Source organism: Heterocephalus glaber, unplaced genomic scaffold (assembly GCF_053883595.1).
Source record: "Heterocephalus glaber isolate CG9 unplaced genomic scaffold, H.glaber_assembly_v1.0 deba00000594, whole genome shotgun sequence".
Classification (NCBI taxonomy): domain Eukaryota; kingdom Metazoa; phylum Chordata; class Mammalia; order Rodentia; family Bathyergidae; genus Heterocephalus; species Heterocephalus glaber.
Window position 1 is genome coordinate 21,651,694 of NW_028258151.1, and position 22,380 is coordinate 21,674,073.

The following is a 22,380-nucleotide window of genomic DNA, read 5'->3' on the forward strand; positions in this document are numbered from 1 at the left end:
ACAAAAAAAAGCCCAGGACTGGATGGATTTCCTGCTGGATTTTATCAGACCTTTCAAGACAAACTAATATCAATGCTCTACAAACCATTCCTTGAAATAGAAAAAGGAAGGAATGATGTTTCCAAATTTATTCTTCAAAGCTAGTATGACCCTGATACCAAAGTAGATAAGGACTCAACAAAAAGAAAAAACTACAGACAAACATGTTTGAGAAACATCGATGCAAAAATCCTCAATAAGTTTTTTTTTTTGGTACCAGAGATTTAACTCCAGATCTTGCGCTTGCAAGGAAGGCGCTGGAACCACTGAGCTAAATCCCTGGCCCCCTCAAAAAGATTCTTGCAAACAATCCAGCAGCATATTAAAAACATCATGTATGAGCTTCATTTTGGGGATGCAAGGGTAATTCAACATATGTAAATCAGTAAATGTAACACATAAATAGAGTCAAGGATAAAATTTGGTTGTTATCCCAATAGATACAGAAAAGACTTTGACAAAATTCAACATCCCTTCATAATAAAGACCCTTAAGAAACTAAGTGCAGAAGGATCTTACCTCAATATAGTTAAAGCCATATACGACAAACCCACGTATATTGAATTAGGGATAAACTGAAACCCTTTCTTCTAAAATCAGGGTCAAAACAAGAGTGTCCAGTCTCACTTCTGTTCAATATGGTACTTGAAGTTTTAGCTATAGCCATTAGGCAAGAGAAAAATAGAAGGGATCCAAATAGGAAAAGAAGTAAAATTATTCCTATTTGCAGACTGTAAAATCCTTTACTTAGAAGACCCTAAAAACTCCATCAAAAGCCTTTAGATCTGATAAACAATTCAGCAAAGTGTCATGATGTAAAATTGACTTACAAAAATGAATTGCTTTTCTCTACACCAATAATGAACCTGCTGAAAAAGAAATGAGGAAAACAGTCCCATTAAGAATAGCTTCAAAAAATAAAATAAAAGACTTAGCAATAAGCCTAAGTAAAGAGGTGAACGACCTCTAGAATGAAAATTCCAGAACACTAAAGAAAAAAATTGAAGAAAACATTAGAAAAAGGAAAGACTTAGCATATTCATGAATCCACAGAATTAATTTTTTTTTTGTACCGGGAATTGCCGCCGAATTAATATTAAGATAAATTAAGATAGCCATATTATCAAAAGTGATCTACTAATTCAATGTAATCCCCATCAAAATTCCAATGATATTCTTCACAAAACTAGAAAAAAAATCCTAAAACTCATATGGAAGCACAATAAACCAGAATAGCCAAAGCAATCCTAAACTTGCAGTTCTTACTGGGGCTCAGACAAGAAAATTTGGCAGTAAAGCCAGACAGTGCTGCAAGCTGCCATTTGGGCCATTTGGGCTATTTGGGCTACATGACAAACTGATTGTTAGTGGCAGTGGCAGAATGAAAGTTGTGGGAGCCTCTGGCCAACCCAATCAGAGCTCCCTCTGTGGAGTCTTGGAGTGAGTCCGTATTCTTCAGTTAACAGCTATTCTGGAAAGCAGTTTCTGACTGGCTACAGCCCTGGTAGTCTGAATGCCTGACCCTGGGACATGAGGAAGCTATGTAACTACCTAACAAGACCTGGATGATTCCTGACCCACCAAGTTATGAAGCTGGAGTTGGACATGCACAGCACCATGGCATGAGCAGTCACAAGCAGTACTCCAAGATGGAAGACCGGACACAGGCAAACTAGGAAGCACAGCTGGGTTGCCCTGACCCGTGGCCCATGTTCCCATGGGCACTGTACTTACTACTTTCCTAGGACATTATAAAGCCAAGGGGAACTTCACCTTGGGCTGAGGAACCGTCTACCTCAGCTGTCACGGGTTCACTGCATCCTCCTCAGACACAGCCACCTGGCACACTCAGGCCACTCCCTCCTGAAGCTCAAGCTCCATCCTTTCTCTATGATTATTTTTGGGGTTGAGGTCCATGCTAGGAGAAACAAAAAATTAGTGGCTCAAAAGATTATTAGATGGTTCAGAAGAAATTCACCACAACCCAGCAAAAGGAAGCACATTAAAGAAGAGAAATGGGAATGCGGAGAGAGAACTAGATGGTTGTGTTAGTCTGTTTTCTATGTTTGTAACACAATACAGCAGATTGGGTAAATGATAAAGAGAAGGGATTTATTTTGGTTCACTGTTCTGGTTCAAAGTCCAGAGCCACATCTGGCAATATCTAGAAGGAGCGTAGGGCATCACATGGCAAGAGACAGGGAGTTTGAGAGAGCCCTTGCCAAACTGGTGGCTGCAGCAAAGCTGTTCTTAAAATAAGCCATTAACCCATTCATACCATCTGTGGATTAATTCACTTACAAGGACAAAACCCTGCTAACATCTAAAAGTTCTACCTGATTCTACTTCTTTTTTTTCTTTTTCTGATTCCACTTCTTACTTCCTCACACATCAGATCAACATGATTTTTGAAGAAAATACCACATTCAACACCAAAACATTGTGAAATTGTGAATCATACATGTCTAACATTATTTCCTTGGGGAAGAAGTGCAGAGGGGCAACAGCAGAGGCAGAGAGAATGTAATGAGCAATTACTGAACTCCAGCTGTGGGACAATATGTTCCTATGTTGCCTTAAATTTTCACAAACTTAACAAAACATTCACAAACTTCCGATTTTTAAACATAGGGCTCTGCTAACTCACTCTAATGGGGCCCTAGAGCTGCAACCATAAGATCTGAAAACCTGATCAGGAAACGGTGGTGCAAGAAAAGCAGCACAGCCTGGGACCCAACCGGCTCACTCTGGTGAGGAGCCACACTGGGTGCTGGCTCCCGCACTCAGGCACCTGTAGCTTCCAACTGTGACAATGTCTCCTCCTCACCAGGCCCAAAGCCTTTCTCCCTGTCATTATCTACCCAGGTCACACAATTAATTAATGACAGAGTGAAGCTAGAAATTTGGGTTTCTCGTTCTTAATCCAGTAAGCGTCCATATTCATCAACCCCCTTAAAGGAGGAAAAGGAAATTACTGTATTTTTCCTATTTTTAGTATACATAATGCTTTTAGTTCCTATGCCTTGAGAGGTAATAATCCCTTATGCTAAATCACCAAGGAAAAGAGAACTTTTCTCAATTTTCTTCTTCTGAGGCGTAGGAAGAAACAAGTAGAATCATTACCTTGGAAAAAACCAGCTTTATGCAAAACCATGATGCCAAGTTTTTCTTCAATTCCTTCTTTATTTTATGCTCCTACACCCAGTCCCCAATTAACTCATTCCCCTCCCCTTGTTCTTCCTTAAAATCTCTCTGATATTTTACTCTTTTGTATATAAATGGTATATGTTTAATGTACACACACATCCACTAGGTGTACCTACCACCTGTTTTAGGAAATATATCATTGGAGCCTCTCCTTTATCCATCCCTGATTACGTCTTCTCTCTAATTCTCAGAACTAACTATCCTGTCATTTCTTTCTTTTCTGTCCTTTCTTTGCTTTCCTTTATGGTTTTATTACAGTGTTCAATACATTGTTTAGCTTAATGCATGATTTTAAACTTTATATAATTAGCAAAGACATAAATATGTTCCTGTAATTTTCCCCAACATTTCATTTGTCAAAAATTGTCATATATAATATATGTATATATGTAGTTGATATATATATGAGATTATTGTGATTTTTTTTTTTTTTTTGTACCCAGTTCCTGGCTCAAAACTTCCTCCCCAAGATAGGCCACAGAAACTAGAATTTCTCTTCCCCACAGCAAGTCATAGAATTCTGAACTTCCTTTTTCTTTCTGTCTGGGAATTGACCATAAAGAAATTCACTATTCCACTGTGACAGATCATCACACCCTCGCATTCCACAGGGACCCTGCTCCACAACCTGGAGGGAGAAATGTTACACATTGAGACCAAGAAGAATCTGAACAGACCGGCCTTACTGGGCTTCCCTCTGGGTCTGTTAATAGTAGGTCAGACCGTTTTGTCCAGTAACATTGACATGGTTGTCCATGCTTCAATTTTCAATCCTATCCAAGTGAAGCTCCATAAAAACGCACAAGAACAGGATTTGAGAAGCTTCTCCCTACTGAAAATGTGCAAGTTCCTGGATCCTGGTGCCCCTAGAGGGGCGTGCCCCTTCTCCCATGCCTTGCCCTATGCATTTCTTCATCTGTATCCTTGGTGCTACCCTTTGTAATAAACTGGTAAATATAAGTGATTCCCTGAGTTCTAGAAGCCATTCAAGCAAATTAATCAAGGAGAGGCTTGTGGGAACCCCAGTTTATAGCCTGTGGGGTTACAATTGTCATCTAAAAGGGAGGGGGCAGCCCTGGGAACTGAACCTTCAACCTGCGAGATCTGACACCATCTCCTTTAGAGAATACCTATCTGGTATCAGCTGCAGAACTCATTGCTTGCTGGTGGGAAGAAATCCTCACACCTTATGAGGTCACAGAAGTCATTTGTGTTCGTGGAAGTTTTTTGTGTTCATCATGGTAGGAGAGAAACCAAGATACTTTGGATTTTTGACAATCAGAATGTTGATATGTGCTGTTTTCATTGCTGTATTGCATTTGTATTCCTTAGATGAATATATAAAATATATTTATCCCTCCTTTGGTTTATGGTCAGGCCAATATTTCTGCTATTATGAACCAAGCTGCCCAGAATATAGTTATTTAATCCTTATGATTTGCAAAGCCAAATCTATTCCTATGCCATCTATAGTTATGAATTTCCCATGTTTATGTTGCCAGCTTCTGTATTCTGATCCATTGATCTTATTAGATTAAATTACAAGCTCTTAATCACTGTACCTTTGTAAATCATAGGATTACCTAGGAGGGCAGCTGTATTCTCTTTCAGAAGTGTCTTAATTATTCTTGGTCTTTCACTCTTTCAAATCAATTTTGGAATAATTTTGTCAAGTTTCCATAAATAACCCTTTAGAATTTTACAGTTTTATTCTGAATTATATTGCACTAGAGAGAATTGAATCTTGTATCCTTGAATGTGTTATTTTATCTATTTATTTAAATCTTCTTTGATCTCTTCCAGTAAATTTTTATAATTTTCCTCATAAGGTTTATACCTTTCAGGCTAGATTTATTTCTAGAGTAGCTCATATTTTGGTCTGAAATTCAGTATTCAAAATTAAATTATGCCAAAGGCTTTAACCAGGAGCTTCAAATTCAATTATCCGTGAAGCCATATAAAAGATAAATTATCTATTAAAAAGATAAATGTAAAAAGCAGTCTGAGTTTAACACAGAAGATGAACATTGAAGGACGACCTCTGATTAACACCAGCCAGTTGTTGCCCAATGTTAACAGAGCTTGCAAATATTTCAGGTCAGCTAGAAGTTTTAAACAGGAATTAGGGATGAAAAATATCTAAACAATGAAAACTGAAATATCAGGTTTCAGCCAGCAAATCAGGGAGTACTTCAGAGAGCAGAAAAGAAAGGAAGCCAGTCAGAGGCCCATAAAAACAATAACTAAAGACAATAACAACTATGGTTAAGAGTGTGGAGAAATTGGGATTCCTTGCTAGTGGGAATATAAAACAGTTCAGCAACTTTGGAAAGCAGTTTGGCAGTTTCATAAAAGGTTAAGTAGAGTTCACATATGACCCAGCAAATCCACTTCTAGGTATATATCCAAGAGAAATGAAAACACATTTCACATAAAAACGTGTAAGTAAATGGTCATAACAACGTGGTTCATAATAGTCAAAAAATGGAAATGATCCTAATGCCCATCGAGTGACAAGTGGATAGATAAAATATAGTAGACCTACACAGTTGAATAGCATTTAGTCATATAAAGGGATAATGTACTGTGGCATGCTATAGCATGGAGGAACCTTGAAAACATCATGCTCATAAGTGGAAGAATCCGTTCGCAAAAGGCCAACACACTGTGTGATTCCAATTATATGACATTCAGAATAAGCAAATCCTTAGAAACAAAGTTAATTAGCTACAGGGCTAGAGAGAAAATGCATGATGACTGGTAAGGGTAGGGTGTTTATTTGGGAACTGATAGAAAATATTCTGAAATTTGATAGTTGTGATAGTTTCAAAACCTTATGAAGATACTAAAGACACTGAATTGTATGGACTAAAAGGGTGAATCTTATGATACATGAATTATGTCTTAATTTTTATTTTTTAAACATAGGAGAAAAAAGAAAGCAAGTATGTCCCTTTAAACTTAAATCTGCCAACATAAGCTAGTTTTGAGTTGAAGATTAAATGGCAGTGCAGTGAACATCTTTAGAGGTAAACCTTTGCACATACCCAAGATTATTTCTGTGACACAAATTTCTTGATACTTAAGGATGATGTGCTTTGTCTTTATAGAGATTGAAAGATTTTATGATACAGTAAATGATAAATCTTGTGGTGTTTTTTTCTTCTGTTTATCATCCTGCTGAAAAGGAGGGTGCCAGTTTATTTGATTTGTGAAAAAACTCTTTTCCAGTTTTAGAGGCATCGTTAATATTGTTTGTCAGTTATAGTTTAACAGTAATGTGCAAGGCTAAGCATGAACAGTCAGGCCAACCAAGTGAGAATTTATAAATGAGAGGACAAAACAAAAATTTCTAGGTATTAGATCAAAGGGAAGAGACAGCTTTTAAGGATTTTTATACATGTTGCTAATTGCCCACCAGAAAAGTTAAACCATGTATCCTTAGCAGCCTACTTGAGTGTTCACTTCCTCATATTTACCCTTTAATCTTTGTCAAATTAGTGGAGGAAGTGGTAGCTCCCTATTTTTTAAAATTTTTATTTTTTGGTACCGGGGATCGAACCCAGGACCTTGAGCTTGTGAGGCAGGTGCGGTGCCACTGAGCTAAATCCCCAGCCCTGTAGCTCCCTTTTTTGACAGGGTTTTATTCTCAACTGCTAATTCAAACACTGCCCTAGTCTCTTTGTTTCTAAAGCTTTCAACACGACAGTTCATTCCATATGCCATTGCTATATTAATCATATAGTAGAGTTCCCATGGCACTATTTCTCGGTTTAAAAATCTCCAGCGACTCCTCACTGCTTCCTGAATTACATACAAACTCTTCTGTCTGTTATTTAACACTCTTCAATGTAACCTCATTACATATTTCAAATCTCAGCCTCCATTTTCCATCCCATATCTTATGATGCAATCAAAATCATAGTCATTCTTTTCTAAAGCATGACCCATAATTTCTAATCTCTGTGTCATCTAGTAGTGATGAGAATTCATAGCTAGCATAATGCTACAAACCTCCCCTCCCCTGCCCAAGGCAGATACTGCTAATTAATGTCTGGTCTGTCTTTCCTATTGGGCTGGGATACAGTGTCTCAATATAGTGTCAACCGCTGATAATTAAATTAACACGAGGTGAAACTAACTTGCAACCCTGTTAATAGTTCTTTCACCTAATTGGCCTCCATCCTAGGTCTTTACTGGAATCTTTGCTATCAATTGAAATTCCCTTCCAATGCTCTCTCCTTTAGAAAGATTTTCTTGTTCTACCCTGAGCTTCCAGTTTGTTAAGCCCTTTCCATGCTCAAATGTCGGGAGCAATGCTACATAATTTTAGGAAAAAATCATTTGATTAGGCCTAGTTCTCCTGCCTACAGGCCAGCTATGGCATTTTGAGACATGATTCTATTTTGGCCTCCGGTCCCAACTGGGACCTCAATGATCCGGTGATGCTGTAATTCTCCAAGACAAGATAACACCAGTTGAAGACATCCTGGGAGGAACAAAATCTTCATCTACTCAGTTCCTCGATGTTCTTGGATTGTTACATTTTGTTTACACGGATGTACTGAACTCTGCGAGTCATTTGTTACATCTGTTTCTCCTGATGTACTCAATAAAAGGTGCAGGAAGCTGGGGGCTTTCGTCTTGTCTCCCAGAGCAGCACTAATCAGGCCGAAAGCTCAGCTTCTTCTCCAAGTCTCATTTTTTCTACCTTTTCTGAATAATAAGTTAATTAGCCTTGTGCTGCCTTGGCTCCCAGGAGACTAGGATTTACTGCAGAGCTTCTAGTAACGTCCCCTTTCCCTGTTCCCTACACTCATATACTGGTGCTTATGACTTCATTTTAACTTTTCTTTTTAACAGATATGGTTTTTAAAATTTTTATTTTTATTAGCACGTGTTTGCAGTACATGATGACTACATTCATCATGGGGAGTTGGGACATGTACATAACACAGTTTAATTCACTGTGTGTTTCTCCCCCTCCCTCCCCTCCTTTACCCCCTCCATCTTGTGTCCCTTTGGGATTGTGTTTTAAGGCAATAAGAGTGACCAAATTTCAGATTCCAAACCAGTTTACCTTAGTTCAATCCTAGATCCACTCCAACAAGGTATGAGCCCTTGAGCAAATTGTTCAATATCTTTGAGCTTCAGTATCCTCTTCTGTATAATGGTTGTAATAAGCAGATCTACTACAGAAAGTTGTGAGGATGCAATGAAAAATTGCAAACCAAGTGCTTAGCCAAGTGTCGTCCACATATTAAGGCTACAAAAGTGACCTTTTTACCAGGTGTGGTAGTGTACAATGATAATCTTAACTACTTGGAAGGTTTACAGAGGAGGGTCAGAGTTCAAGACCAGCCTAGACAACTCAACCAGACCTTATCTAGAAAGGAAGGAAGGAAGGAAAGGAAAGGAAAGAAAGAAAGGAAGGAAGGAAAAAGAAAGACAGACAGACAGGAGATGTAGCTCATGGCAGAATGCCCTTGAGTTCAATCCCAACTACCACCAAAAAAGCTTTCTTTAATTAAAGTATATGTTATTTTACATTAGATACTTATATAATTATATTCTAATTACTTTTTTTTTTGAGGCAGGATCTTACTATGTAGTACAGGCTGGCCTCAAACTCACTATGTAGCCCAGGCTGGCCTCAAACTCACAGCAATCCTCCTGCCTCAGCCTCCCAAGTGCTGAGATTACAGGTGTGCGCCACCAAACCCAGCACTTCTAATTACTTATAATAGTTGCTTATATTACTTTTCATTTTAAGTTTTGTCAAAAGCTTAAACAGATTTACCATATGAACTAGCAATTCCACTCCTAGGAACACATCCAAGAAAACTGAAAGTGTGTGTTCACACAAAAACTTGTACATGAATGTCTATAATGGCATTATCAGTGATAACCAAAAAGTGGAGACAACCCAAATATCCATCAAATGGTGAATAGATATAATATGATATAGCCACACAATGGAGTAGTATTCAGCCAGAAGAAGAAATGAATACTTATACATGCTACAGTATGGAGGAAACTTGCAAGAAATGCTAAGTTAAAGAAGTCATAAAAGATGACATTATAGCCAGGTGTGGTGGCTCACACCTATGATTCCAGCACTTTGGAGGCTGAGGCAGGAGCCCAACTTGGGCTACATAGTAAGTTCAGACCAGGCTGAACTATATAGGGAGACCCTGTCACAAGAAACAAACAAAGGGGGTTGGGGATTTAGCTCAGTGGTCTTGCTGCCAGCTGTGCAAGCACAAGGACCGGAGTTCAATCTCTGGTACAAAAACAAAAACAAAAGACCCCCACAAAAAACAAAGAAACAAAAAAGATGACATATAGTATGCATCCATTTATATGAAATGTCCAGAAAAGTTAAATCCATAGAGACAGAAAGTAAATTAGTGGTTGCCAGGAGACAGAGAATGAGAAGTGACTGATTAACTAGTATAGGGCTTCTTTTTGGGGTGAGGAAAATGTTCTAGAAAGTGGTGATGGTCACATAATATTGTGAATAAAATAAAAGCCCTAGGGCTGGGGATTTAGCTCAGTGGTTCTGCTGCTTGCCTGACAAGCACAAGGTCCTGAGTTTGATCCCTGGTACCAATAAAATAAAAGCCTTAGAATTGTATGCTAAAAATGACTAAACTGGAAAGTTTTGTTATAGAAATTGTATCTTAATTTTAAAAACTTATATTACTATTCCTCTTTATGTTCCATAGTGTGCCTAAGGAGATATCAAGAAGATGAGTATTATTTAAAGAGAAAAATATTTAACGCCTGGCATGGTGGTGCACACCCGTGATCCCAGCACTCAGAGGCTGAGGCAGGAGGGTTGCCAGGAGTTCAAGCTAGCCTGGGCTACATAGTGAGTTCAAGACCAACCTAAATTACAGAGCAAGACCCTGTCTCAAAAAAAATTAATATGGCTTCAAGTGCAAAAGTGAAATGACTCACGTAGTCTCCCTAAACTACAGATTGCTATTTGTATATAAGACAATTCATAGATAAAATGATAATTTATTCCTCTATAGAAATTCTAAGAATATACTGCACCCAATTGAAAACAGAAGTACAATCTTGAGATTACGCTTGGCTAAAATACAATTCAGCAAGGAATACTAGGAGAAACTCAAAAAACAACTACAGAACCATTGAGCTAATTAAAAGAAGAGGCTACTTTAAAACTCTTTTTTTAAAAAATGTAATACCTGCTGGTCAGGTGTAGGGGCCCATACCTATAATCCAGAACTCTGGGAGGCTGAGGCAGGAAAATCACAAGTTCCAGCCCAGACTGGGCAACTTAATGATTTAGTGAGACTCTTTCTCAAAATACAAAATAAAAAGGGGTGGAGATGTAGCTCAGTTTGAAGGCCATGGGTTCAAGCCCCACTACAAGAAAAAAAAAAGGAAACAGATTTTAATACCTGCAATTCACATGGGAAATAATGCTCTCACTTGTAATTTTCTATTATATGGAGGTGGACATAAACATTTGTAATCCTTTCTGAAAGTTGATTTGACAACATATATAATACATACATTTATTTACACCTTGAAAAAAAAAGCCTGGAATTATGAGCTCCCGGTGGTGCACTTGGAGGGAGGATTAGGCATTTTACTCTCCTTTTTTTTTTTTTTCTTTTTTTGGTGCCAGGGATCAAACTCAGGTCCTTGTGCTTGCGAAGCAGACGGCAGAACCACTGAGCTAAATCCCTGGCCCTTTGCTCTTTTTTTAATCCTCTAATTTTTCTATAAGAAGGAGTAAGTATTGCTTTTATAGTAGAAAATCATGAAATATTAATTTCTTGAAAAGTCATGTGGTAAGGGGAAAGCCAGTTCATTTTATTGAGGGCAACTTGTAAAATTTTTCTTAAAGTTTTATAAATAAAGCAGAACTTTTTTTGAGCCCATTGGTGATATATCTAGAAAACGATAAAGAAGTAAAATATAGAAATAACTGAGGAAGACACTATTTGGTCTGCAATTAGAGAATGACACAGAAGATGGTATCTTCATAAATCAACCACATGATGTGAATCATTTATTAAGTTCATGGCAATGGATGAGCTTTAAGAACAAAGTCTGAACTTGCAGAATTGCTGAGTGGCTTCTAGTATGTTTACTCCAGTAGTGAGCTGAGAGTGCCCTTCCCACCACATCCTTCTCAGCACCGGATATGTCATTTTATTGTACAGACATCCGAGCTCAGTTCCTGAGACTAGGTCGTTAAATGAATCCTTTGCTAAATGAGAAACTGTCTATAGTATGTACATTACAAAATTCAGAACAAAGAAATGGTCAAAGGAAACTCCAACTTGATAACTTTGCTTTTATTTGCATAACTCTTACATGCAGTACTGTGATGTATAACAGAACTAAAACTACAGTACTATATTGCACAATACAATCAGCAAAAATTACAGTACTGTATAAACAAGGTGTACTCTACCAAAAAGAGACATTGAGGCTCTACAAATGAGATGTACAGAACCTGCACCCCCCAAAAGTCCAAGAAGCAGGTCATAAGTCTGAACAGTCATTAAACAGATGGGTTGTTAAATGAGAAATATCTGCATTGGTAATAACTAGAATTGAGACATCCATTCAACTGATAAATAGATAAAATATGGTATCACCACACAAAGAAATAGTAGTCAGTCAGAAGAAGGCGTGAGTATTTATAGTGGTTTCCAGGGAATAGAGAAAGTGAGGAATGATTTGATTAACAAGTATAGGGCTTCTTTTTAGGGTGATGAGAATGTTCTACAGATTCTTACACAATATTGCGAATAGAATAAAAGCCCTTGAATTGTACACTTAAAGATAATTAAAGTGGTGAATTTTACGTTACATGACTTTTATCTTTTTTTTGGTACCAGGGATCAAACTTGGGACCTTGTGCTTGCAAGGCAGGTACCGGAACCACCGAGCTAAATCCCTGGCCCACATGACTTTTATCTTGATTTTTTGAAGTGATTGTAAGGCTGAGCAGCTGGATCCTCTGGCTCCAGCATGCAGACGCCCACTGTAGACTCTCCCACCTCTGATCCTGTGAGCTGACCTAGTAAATCCACTTGCATAATTTAAAAAGTGATTATATTATCATTCATCTTTATGTTTCATAATGTGCCTAAGGAGATATCAAGATGTTAAATATTTTTAAAGGGAAAATATTTAATATGGCTTTAAGTACATAGGTAAGATGAATTGAGTAATCTCTCTAAACTGGAGATTGGTATTTGTGAACAGACAAATCATAGATAAAGTGGAAATTTATTCCCCTATAGAAATTCAAATAATAGAATATGCCCAATGATAAACAAAAATCCAAACAATCTTGGAATTACACTTAGCTAAAATGCAATTCAGCAAACAATATGAGTGGAGAACTCAAAAAAGAACTATGAATAGCCATTGATTAGTTGTAAAAAAAATGCTAATTAAAATAAGAGGCAGCTTTTAAACCACTATTTTAAAAAATTGTAATACCTATAGACCAAGCATGGTGCTGTACACCTATAATTCCAGCACTCTTGAGGGGCTGAGGCAGAAAAATCACAAACTCTAGCCCAGACCAGGCAGCTTAGTGATTTAGTGAGATCTTGTCCCTAAATAAAAAATAAAAAGGACTGAGATGTAGTTCAGTTCAAAGGCCGTGGGTTCAATGCCCACTATCAAAAGAAAAAAGAAAGCAAGAAACAAAAATTTAACACCTGCTATTCACATGGGATATGATAGTCTCACTTGGCATTTTCTATTATATGGAGGTAGACATAAATATTGTACAGCATGTATAATTTATACACTTATTTTTTACTGAGAAAAGGCCTGGAATGGTGTACTCCAAGTGATTCACTTGGAGAGGAAATTAGGCATCTTAATTCTTTTTTTTAATTCCTCCTATTTCTATGAGAAGCAGTATTGCTTTTATAATAGAAAATCATAAAAATATTTATTAACTTCTTGAAAAGTCATGTAGGTGAGGGAAAAAACAGTTCATTTTGTTGAGGGCAACTTGTAAAATTTTTAAAAATTTTATAAATAAACTTTTTTGAGCCTGATGAATCTAGAAACTGATAAACAAGTAATATATAGAAATAAATGAAAAAGACATTAGATCTTCAATTAGAGAATGACTGATGAGATAGAATCTTTACACATCAGTCACACAATAAAAAAAAAATCAGCCACATAGTATGAACAGTTAAGTGCATGGAAGTGGATGAAGCAATGCTGTGAGGTTTAAGATTAGAGTCTGCCCTTTCAGAACTGCTAAATGGCCTTCTACAGTGGTTACTCCATATGGTACTCTGACCCTTTCCACCACTGAATGTGCCCTTTCATTATCTTTTGTCTTCGCTGATCTAACTAGCAAATAATGAATCTTAATTCGATTTTCATCTCTTTGAAGCTAAATATTTTCCAAGGTTTATTTATTGACCATTTTTTTCATTTACTTGTTATTTCCATATTTTCTTTTATGAGTTGTCCATTTATGTTATTTCTTTTCTCTTCTGCAGTTTTGAGGATTGAACCCGGGGCCTTGCAAATATGAGGCAAGCACTCCTGTGCTAGGCCACATGTCAGCCCATACATGTTTGTTTTTTAAATAATCTTTTTTCTTGTTGACATCTTCTAGTACTTTAAAGGGTAGGGATCTCGAATCTTTAACCATCACATGTGTTGCAAATATGTTTCCCAGTGTGTTATTCACTGTCTTTTTTCTTCTCATTAAACTTTTTTTTTCCCCATTAAACTTTGTATAATGAGTCTCAAAATTCTGTAACAGATTTTTGGTCAAGCTGTCTCCATTAAAAAGGATGAATTTTTCTTTTTTTTTTTTTTTTGGTACTGGGGATCAAACTTGGGTCCTTGCGCTTGCGCAGCAGGTGGCAAAACCACTGAGCTAAATCCCCAGCCCCTAAAAAAAGCATGAATTTTAAAAACTAATAATTTAAAATTCTCTTTCTCTCTCATACACACACACACACACACACACACACACACACACGCACATACACAGAGTCCACAAAACATTTTCCTTTCCTTCTGAAGGTTTTACACTGCATTGTTATCATTAACCAATCTTTTACTAGTAAACATAAATGGCCAATTGTGAAAAACAGTCTGAAACGTTTCTTCCACCACTGATTAAGACTGCGGTGACAGGTGTTAGGGACAATATTTATTTAGCCTTCTGAGCTTTCTGGGAAGAGTTGGTGACCTTGCCAGCTCCAGCAGCCTTCTTTTTCACTGATTCGATGATATCCACTCAAATCACAAACAGCAAATGACCCAAAGAAGAATAGTCAGAAAAGTTCTCAGCCTATTTAGGATTGCTTGGAATCATGTCAACAATGGCAGCACCAAGAGATTTAGGGCCATCTCCCAGCTTCTCAGCAGACTGCGGATCAATCTTGTCTTTCAGTCCAGCAAATTTGAAAGCAGTATGAGCTGTGTGACAATCCAGTACAGGGGCAGAGCCAGCACTGATTTGGCATGGACAGTTCAGGATAATCACCTGACCAGTGAAGTCAGCTACTTCCATTGCAGGCTCTTGCTGTCACTGGGAACATTGCCACAAAGAATATTTTTGACATGTTCTTGAAGTTGAAGCCCACATTGTTCCCAGGAAGAGCTTCACTTATATCTTGATGATGCAGTCAATAGATTTTACTCCACTTGTGACACTGATGAGAGCAAAGGTGACCACCATTCCAGGTTTGAGAACACCAATCTCCCCTTGGCCCACAGGGACAGTACCAACACTACCAATTTTGTAGACATCCTGGAAGGGCAAACACACGGTTGTCAGTGAGGCAAGTTGATGGTAAGATGCGAGCCACATGGTTCTACTGGCATTGCCACCTTTATGGGTGACTTTCCATTCCATGAACCAATCCATGTTATCCCTTGGCTCCAGCATCTTGTCACCATTCCAACCAGAAATTGGTACAAATGCTACTGTGTTAAGAGTTGTGGCCAATGTTCATAATGTAGGTGCTGACTTCCTTGATGATTTTCTCTTATGTCTTCTGGTCGTAGGGTGGCTCGGTGGAATCTATTTTGTTAACACCAACAGTGAGTTGCTTCACACCCAGAGTGTGAGCCAGGGGGACATGCTCACAGGTCTGCCCATTCTTGAAGATACCAGCTTTGAATTCACCAACACCAGCAGCAACAATCGGGACAGCACAGTCAAGTGCCTGTTGTGATGTTTTTGATAAAGTCTCTGTGTCCTGGGTCATCAATGATAGTCACATAATATGTGCTGGTCTCATATTTCCACAGAGATGTCAATGGTGATATCACACTCACGTTCAGCTTTCAGTTTATTCAAGACCCAGGCTGACTTGAAGGGACCCTTTCTCATTTCAGCAACCTCCTTCTCAAATTGTTCTTTTGTCGATGCCACCATATTTGTAGAGTAGATGGCCAGTAGTAGTGGGGACTTGCCCATATCTGCATGTTCAGTGACAACAAGGTTGATGTGAGTTTTTTTTCCCACATTGGCTTTGGTTCCACAACACCTGTTCTCTGGGGGCAAACTCATTGTGGAAAAGCTCTCATTTTCTTTAATGATGTTACTTGCAGGCTCTAAAATACAAATTTCGTAGCCAGGTGTTATAGTGCACACACACCTGTAATCCCAGCTACTTAGGAGGCTAAAATGGGAGGACTGTAAGTTAGTTTAAGGTGAGTCTTGAGCAACATAGTGAGACCCTGTCTTAAATTAGGGCTGGGGATTTAGTTCAGTGGTTCCGCCGCCTGCCCCAAAAGTGCAAGTTCCCAAGTTCGATCCCCAGTACCAAAAAAAAGAAAAAAGATAAAACAGAAAGGACTTGGATGTGACTCAACACTGGAACGCTAGCCTAATGTGCAGAAATCCTGGGTTTAATTACAACTGCTATAAAAAAATAAATAAACAAATTTCCTAGAATCATTTGACCAAAAATTATGGGAAGGAGGATTTAGGTATTAATTCATTCAGCAAGTATTAATCGAGCATCTGCTAGGCCCTGTGTTAGGCACTGGCAAAAATGATTAGGTTAGACTATATGAAACAGCAGATAATTGACTTTGGAGGGAGTACTGGGGACTGAACCCAAGGGTGCTCTATCACTAAGCTATATTCTCACCTTTTTTGGTTTTGTTTTTTCGACACAAGGTCTAGCTAAATTAGGCAGGCACGCTGAGCCAGGGATTTAGCTCAGTGGTTCTCCCACCTGCCTCACAAGCAGAAGGACCTGAGTTCGATCCCAGGTACTAAATAAATAAATAAATAAATAAGGCAGGCTGGCCTTGAATTTGCAATCATACTGCCTCAGTCTCTTGCATAGCTGAAATTTCAGGCATGTGCCACCATACCTAGCATAATTTTTTTTTTTGAGACAGGGTCTTCAATAGCACCAGCAGCATCACTACTGCATTATTGTCCTTCTCTGCCATGGAATTAATGAATGATTCTTGTACTTGTGTGTTTGATTTGTGATTGGGGTCTCACTATGTTGCCCATCTGGCCTCAAACCCAAGATCCTCCCGCCTCAGCCTTCCAAGGAACTGAGATTACAGGTGCACACCACCACACTGGGCTCAATCAATTATTCTTAAATACTATCAATTGTAAAAATAGAAATACATAATTTATTTAATTTCCCTTTACACATGCTGTATATGAAAAATATGGTTTGGCAACTGATGCTAAATGAACTTGGGTGTGAAAAAAATCTATTCACTTAGAACATTATGATTACCAGAATATGAGTTTACATACAGAGGCCAAAACTGTGTGGCAATCAGAGAGTATGATTGTGATGATAAAATAAGTCTGATGAGTGTAGAATTATATTACTTGGAAGAATGCCAACTTCTATAACTGAATGACAGTTCTATGACCAGCTGTGACACAAGCCCTTGTCACAGCCCCCTGGGGCCAGATGAGAACCACATTGATTCAAGTTCCTATATGTCCTGTAAGGACTGTGAAGATGACTGTTTCTAAGGATAACTTTTAGTTCTTACAGCTACCTAGGGTGTGAGAGAAAACCATATTGACCCCTGACACTGTTCTTGATTGTATGTAATTGTTTCGTTATTAACAATCTCTGTTCTTAAATGATAGAAATAAATATAGATTCTGTCAGATATCTCTTTCCTATCAAATATCTGTTTCCTAAGAGGGATTCAAGATAAGATTTTTAGGCCGGCCATAGTGACACATGCCTGTAAGCCCAACACTTGGGAAGCTGAGACAGGAAGATCACTTTGAGTTTAAGACCAGCCTGGGCTACGTAATGAGTTCAAGACCAACCTAAACTATATAGTGAAAGCCTGTCTCCAAAAAAAAAAAAAAGAAAAGAAAAGAAAAACAACAACAAAAAGATAAAACCTTTAAACTGTCTATTTGATGAATCTGAAAATGTGGATAAAATAACAAGATTATGGGTATATTAGTAACATACAGATGTATTAGTAATCTTAAAGAATAGGAGTCTTTCATTTTCTGCTTGCTGACTTCACTGGGATAAATTTAAACAGCAGATAATTGATATTGAAACATCAAGGCTAAGATCTCACAAAAACACTTAAATTCAGTAAAGTTACTTCCCTGTTTGGAGTAATCTAATGATACTCTCATCCGTGTGTCTTCAAGGATGTGGATTCGACCTTACATTGCAGTGCTTCATAGCTGCAACTTTGACATTTCCTGGCTCAATCTTTGAGTCAGTCCTCATACCCACACAGTAAAGCCAGTTTCCATTCATTCTTGAATTCACACTGGTAAGTGGGCAGCTATGTACTCAACTCAGAGATGTGTTATCACATTAACCCAAGTCCATTAGTCATATTGTTCTGATTTTTCCTTATTTCCTTCGAAACAAAATAATTATTTACTTAATACCCTTCACTGCTTAATTACTCAAAGAAAGCACTTGAAAGAGTCAAGAACTGGGCTAAGACTTGGGCAATGGGTACTAATTTACTTCATGTTTCAAGAACCCTGTTTGTGAAGTGTGAATCATAGTATCTTCCCAATTCCACAGATGACCAGAATAAGAGAAATACTATTAGTGAAACCACTTAAAATGTGTTTTTTTCCCATTAAGTTTATTGGTACATTTTTGGTATAAAATACAGTTACATTCATCATTGGGATCTTGTACCTTTACATGAGTATCTTGGTTCTTACTTTTTTCCCCTTCCCTTGCCCTCCCTTCACCCCCTCCACCCTTCCCTATTTGCAAAGACCTTGTTTCCATTTTTTTTCCTCTTTCCATATTTTTTCCTTTCCCTTTTTCCCTTCCCCCTACCCCTCCGAATTCCCCTGCTCTTTTAGACCTTTTCTTCTTGTTACACAATATCAGTTATACATTTTTTATATTACAATATTAAGATCTAGGAGACATTACCACAGATTTTACAGAATTTAAAAGGATATAGAAAGCATATTACAAAAATCTTTTTTGAAATAAATTTGACAACTTCTAAGAAGTACCTTGGAAGACAAATTAATGAAACTAACTCTGGAGGAAATATAAAATTTGAATAGCACCTATTAAGGAAAGTATATTCCAAGCTTGAAAACCTACCTATATGACAACAGCAGGCTCATAAACATTTTAACTGATAAATTATATCAAACAATTAAAGCAGAAAAAAGAAGGAACACTTCTCCCCTCATTTTAGGAAATCAACATTGTGCTAATCCTAAAACTGGATAAAGATAATAGAATAAAAAGTATGAACATAGATAGAAATTTGTTTAACAAAACCAACTATTGGAAGTCAGATCTGGCAGGACGTAGAAAGTGGTTTTGTTATAGGGATGGCAGTGTTGGTTCAGCATTGGAAGCTTAAAATGTTTTGAGAAAAAAGCACAAAAATATTGTAACTTTTAAAAGCAATTGGTACAAAATAAAGAAATGAATGCAGCAAGGAAACAACAGAAAAAAACAGAAGCCTTGGACGTTCTGTTACTGACTTTTCTCTCTCTTTTTTTTTTTTTTTCTTTTTTGCTAGCTAGCCTCAAAGTATCTTGCAGTTCCATAGTGGTTAAAGTTTGTATACATCATGCCAAATGCTGTAACACTTGTTAGGACTCGTATTACAGGGAAGCATGCAGGGATGGAATCCACCACTGAGAAACAGACTTTGACTTTTCTATCCACCTCCCCTCACAATATGTAAACTCTGATATTGATGTAAGCACAAAGCCTCACTTGTATCAGTCCGGTCCAAATATCCAGATGTGGGTGGACTCATTCTACTAAGGAATTTCATTAAAATTCACATCTGCTGATTTCATAGCATCAGGCGTTTGACCCTTTGCCTCCCCCCTAATTAGCAGGAAACACTTTTCCTACCAGAGAATAAATTGCTTCTGCCTCCTGAAAATGTATTGAGCGTAAACAATGTAAAAAACACCCTGCTCAGTACAATGGAGAACCGAAAAGATGAATGAGTCAGTTTTTGCCCTTGAGAATTTCACAGGCCTACATTCTTAGATATAGATCTCAGCCAGATAGTTCTCTAGAATGGAGGCTGTGATGCTTGTCTGCCTATTCTCAGGGGTTTATGCCTCAGATCAACTAAATGAATACTCAGAAGAATTTGTGTTTTATTGACAGTGTCTCCTGTTTTGTGTTCAACTACAAGGAATCATTTCTAGCCTCTTCATAATCTCATCCTAATTGCTTAAATAAGAGCCAGAGAAGAATCCATCATCAAAACAGGTTAGAGCACAAGACAGACAAATGGAAAGTAAAAAGTAAGAGATGGGGAGAAGGGAAGAGAAAAAGCACTTCCTAGAAGAAATCTACAAAAACAAAATTTCTGCAGAAAATATTCAATAATACTGATTCTAAATAATAAAATAGAGAATGGCTTTGTGGGGAGCAAAAAAGAATTTGGAGAAAATTGAATTAATCAAAAATTAAAATAGGGTGGATATGGGGAATGGGTTTGAGTTTTGTTTGATTTGGTTTGGTTGATTGGTTGATTGCTTGTTTGTCTGTTTGTTTTCTTTTGGCCTTTAGCAAGTGCCAGGCCACTGTAACCAGAGGGAGAAAAAACTTAATGTTCTAAAGAATTGTTAAGCATGTTATTTCTGCAAGGAAAGATGTGAACATTACTTGGTACTTTCATCACTTGTGGTGGCAGCTCTCAGACTCTAATCTCAGGGACCCCTTTGTACTCTTGAACCATTTTACTTATATGAATTATATCTAATGATACATTCCATATAACATTTTATTTATTTATTTTTGTACCGAGGATCAAATTCAGGACCTTGCACTTGCAAGGCAGGCACGGTGCCACTGAGCTAAATCCCTGGCCCCCATATAACATTTTAAAACAAATTTCTAAAATCTTATTCCAAATCAAGATGGCAATGTGTACTTATTTTATTTGGTTATTTTCACATAAACTCAATGAAAAGTTCGAGACTTTAAGATAATTATTTCTCTGAGAATAGTGACGGAATAACTATCCTGGTAGATATGACCAAAGATAGCTAATAGAAGTACAGAAGTAACAAGAGAACAAGCAGATTTTGTTAATCTCTATAAATCTCTATATAAAATGTACATATTGACACTTTAAACCTATCACCATTGAAATACTATAAAACACAAGCATACACGCTCTCAGGTATTTTATTAGTCAGCAGAGTGATGACGTCATTACAGGCCAAATAGCTTTTGGAAATTTCCACTGTATGCGAAAGTGAAAAGGTCAAATCATATCATCTCTCTCCCTCCTTCCTTCCTTCCCTCCCTACCGCTTGCTCTCTCTGTCTCTCTCTTTCTCTTTGAGACAGGGTCTCGGTACTTAGTTCAGGCTGGCTTTGAACTCAGTATGTAGCCCCAGCTAGGCTCAAACTGGGGAAGATCCTCTTGCCTCAGCCAGCTGAGACTACAAGCGAGCATCCCCATACTAGGCTTGGAAATAGTTTCGACCTCAGAGATCCCTCGAAGAAAGGATTTTGGAAACACTGGACCTCGTGAACCACCATTTGAGAACTAATCAAATCGATTCATTTTTCAGGTCAGATCTTATTTCCTATTACTAACAAAGTGTATCTTCTCTGACGTGTATTTTATTCTCGACTCTGGACAACTGTTTGAGGATAGTTGACCTAACGTAACCCCTAACTCGATGCAACTCAAACAGAAAAACCTCGGGCGCTCGGCTCGCGCTGGGCTTAACGAAATGCAGGCTCTAGAAGCGAACCCCACAACGTTCATCCGTGTCACCAAGGCGGAGCCATAGCTGGTGACCGGCGACGGGGCTCACCCAGGGCTTGGACAGGAGCCGGGAGACGCCGGCGGAGATCTGGCTGCCGCAGGTGAGCCGGGCCCGCCGGAGGAGCAGCGCCACTAGGGGTCCCCAAGCAGCAGCGTCCTCCTCCCCACGGCTGGCGGCGGCCTCCCCGGGCGCGGCAGCAAGGCGCGCAGGGCTGGAGAGAGCGAGGCCGGATTGTCTCCGAGACTTAGGGGGGGGAGCCAGAGACGGAGGGCCTGCGGCTTCTGGGGCGTCCAAACAATAGGGCTCGGGTACCGGAGCTGTTGCAACCTGTGCCGGGAGATACAGGTGCGGACCCCGGGCAGGATCGGACCTCAACACAAAGCGGAAAGTGTCCGATCCGCACGCGGCAGAGTCGGGGTGCGGGGGCGCAGCGAGCGTCCCCAGGCGCTCTCGGGGGCCACTTTTCCTTCGCGCCAGGTCCTGGCGACCGAAACCGTGCGTGGGGCGCATTCGCGCGGTGGTTTTGGTTACAACAGGTCAGGTGACTCAGTTCCCACCGAAACTCAAAACTCTTGAGCTAGGGACTTTTTTTGATGTGTTTTTTCCCTTTTGTTTTACTTTGTTTGACAGCTGCTAGACTATGTTGACGCTTCTGATTCTACTCAGCCAACTGTCCATAGTTACCTTAGCGTTTCCTCCTCGCACAAGAAATCTAAAGGACTTCAGGCATGAGCCAGAAGACGGTAAGCTGAACTGTGCTTCGGGGAAAGCCCACCTGGAAACCCGAGCTGCCTAGTAGAGATCTCAAGCGGGAATTATATGCCGCCATGAACCACAGACGCCCCAAAATAGCGTTTAGTTTAGTTTGTGGCTTAT

At 38.7% G+C, this 22,380-nt stretch overlaps 1 protein-coding gene and 1 pseudogene across 2 annotated transcripts in view; one reads left to right on the forward strand and one right to left on the reverse strand.

Annotated features, from left to right (window-relative positions):
* Prrg4 (proline rich and Gla domain 4) overlaps window positions 1-22,380 on the forward strand; it is a 49,833-nt gene that overhangs the window by 11,946 nt on the left and 15,507 nt on the right. The window contains exon 2 of the mRNA XM_004852081.4: window positions 22,135-22,247. Within this exon, the coding sequence (XP_004852138.1) occupies window positions 22,145-22,247 (103 nt within the window). The 5' untranslated portion in view covers window positions 22,135-22,144. The remainder of the gene's footprint in view (window positions 1-22,134; window positions 22,248-22,380) is intronic.
* LOC101715593 (elongation factor 1-alpha 1 pseudogene) lies at window positions 14,325-17,586 on the reverse strand (annotated as a pseudogene). The gene has a single exon (XR_015448964.1). The product of XR_015448964.1 is annotated as an elongation factor 1-alpha 1 pseudogene (transcript).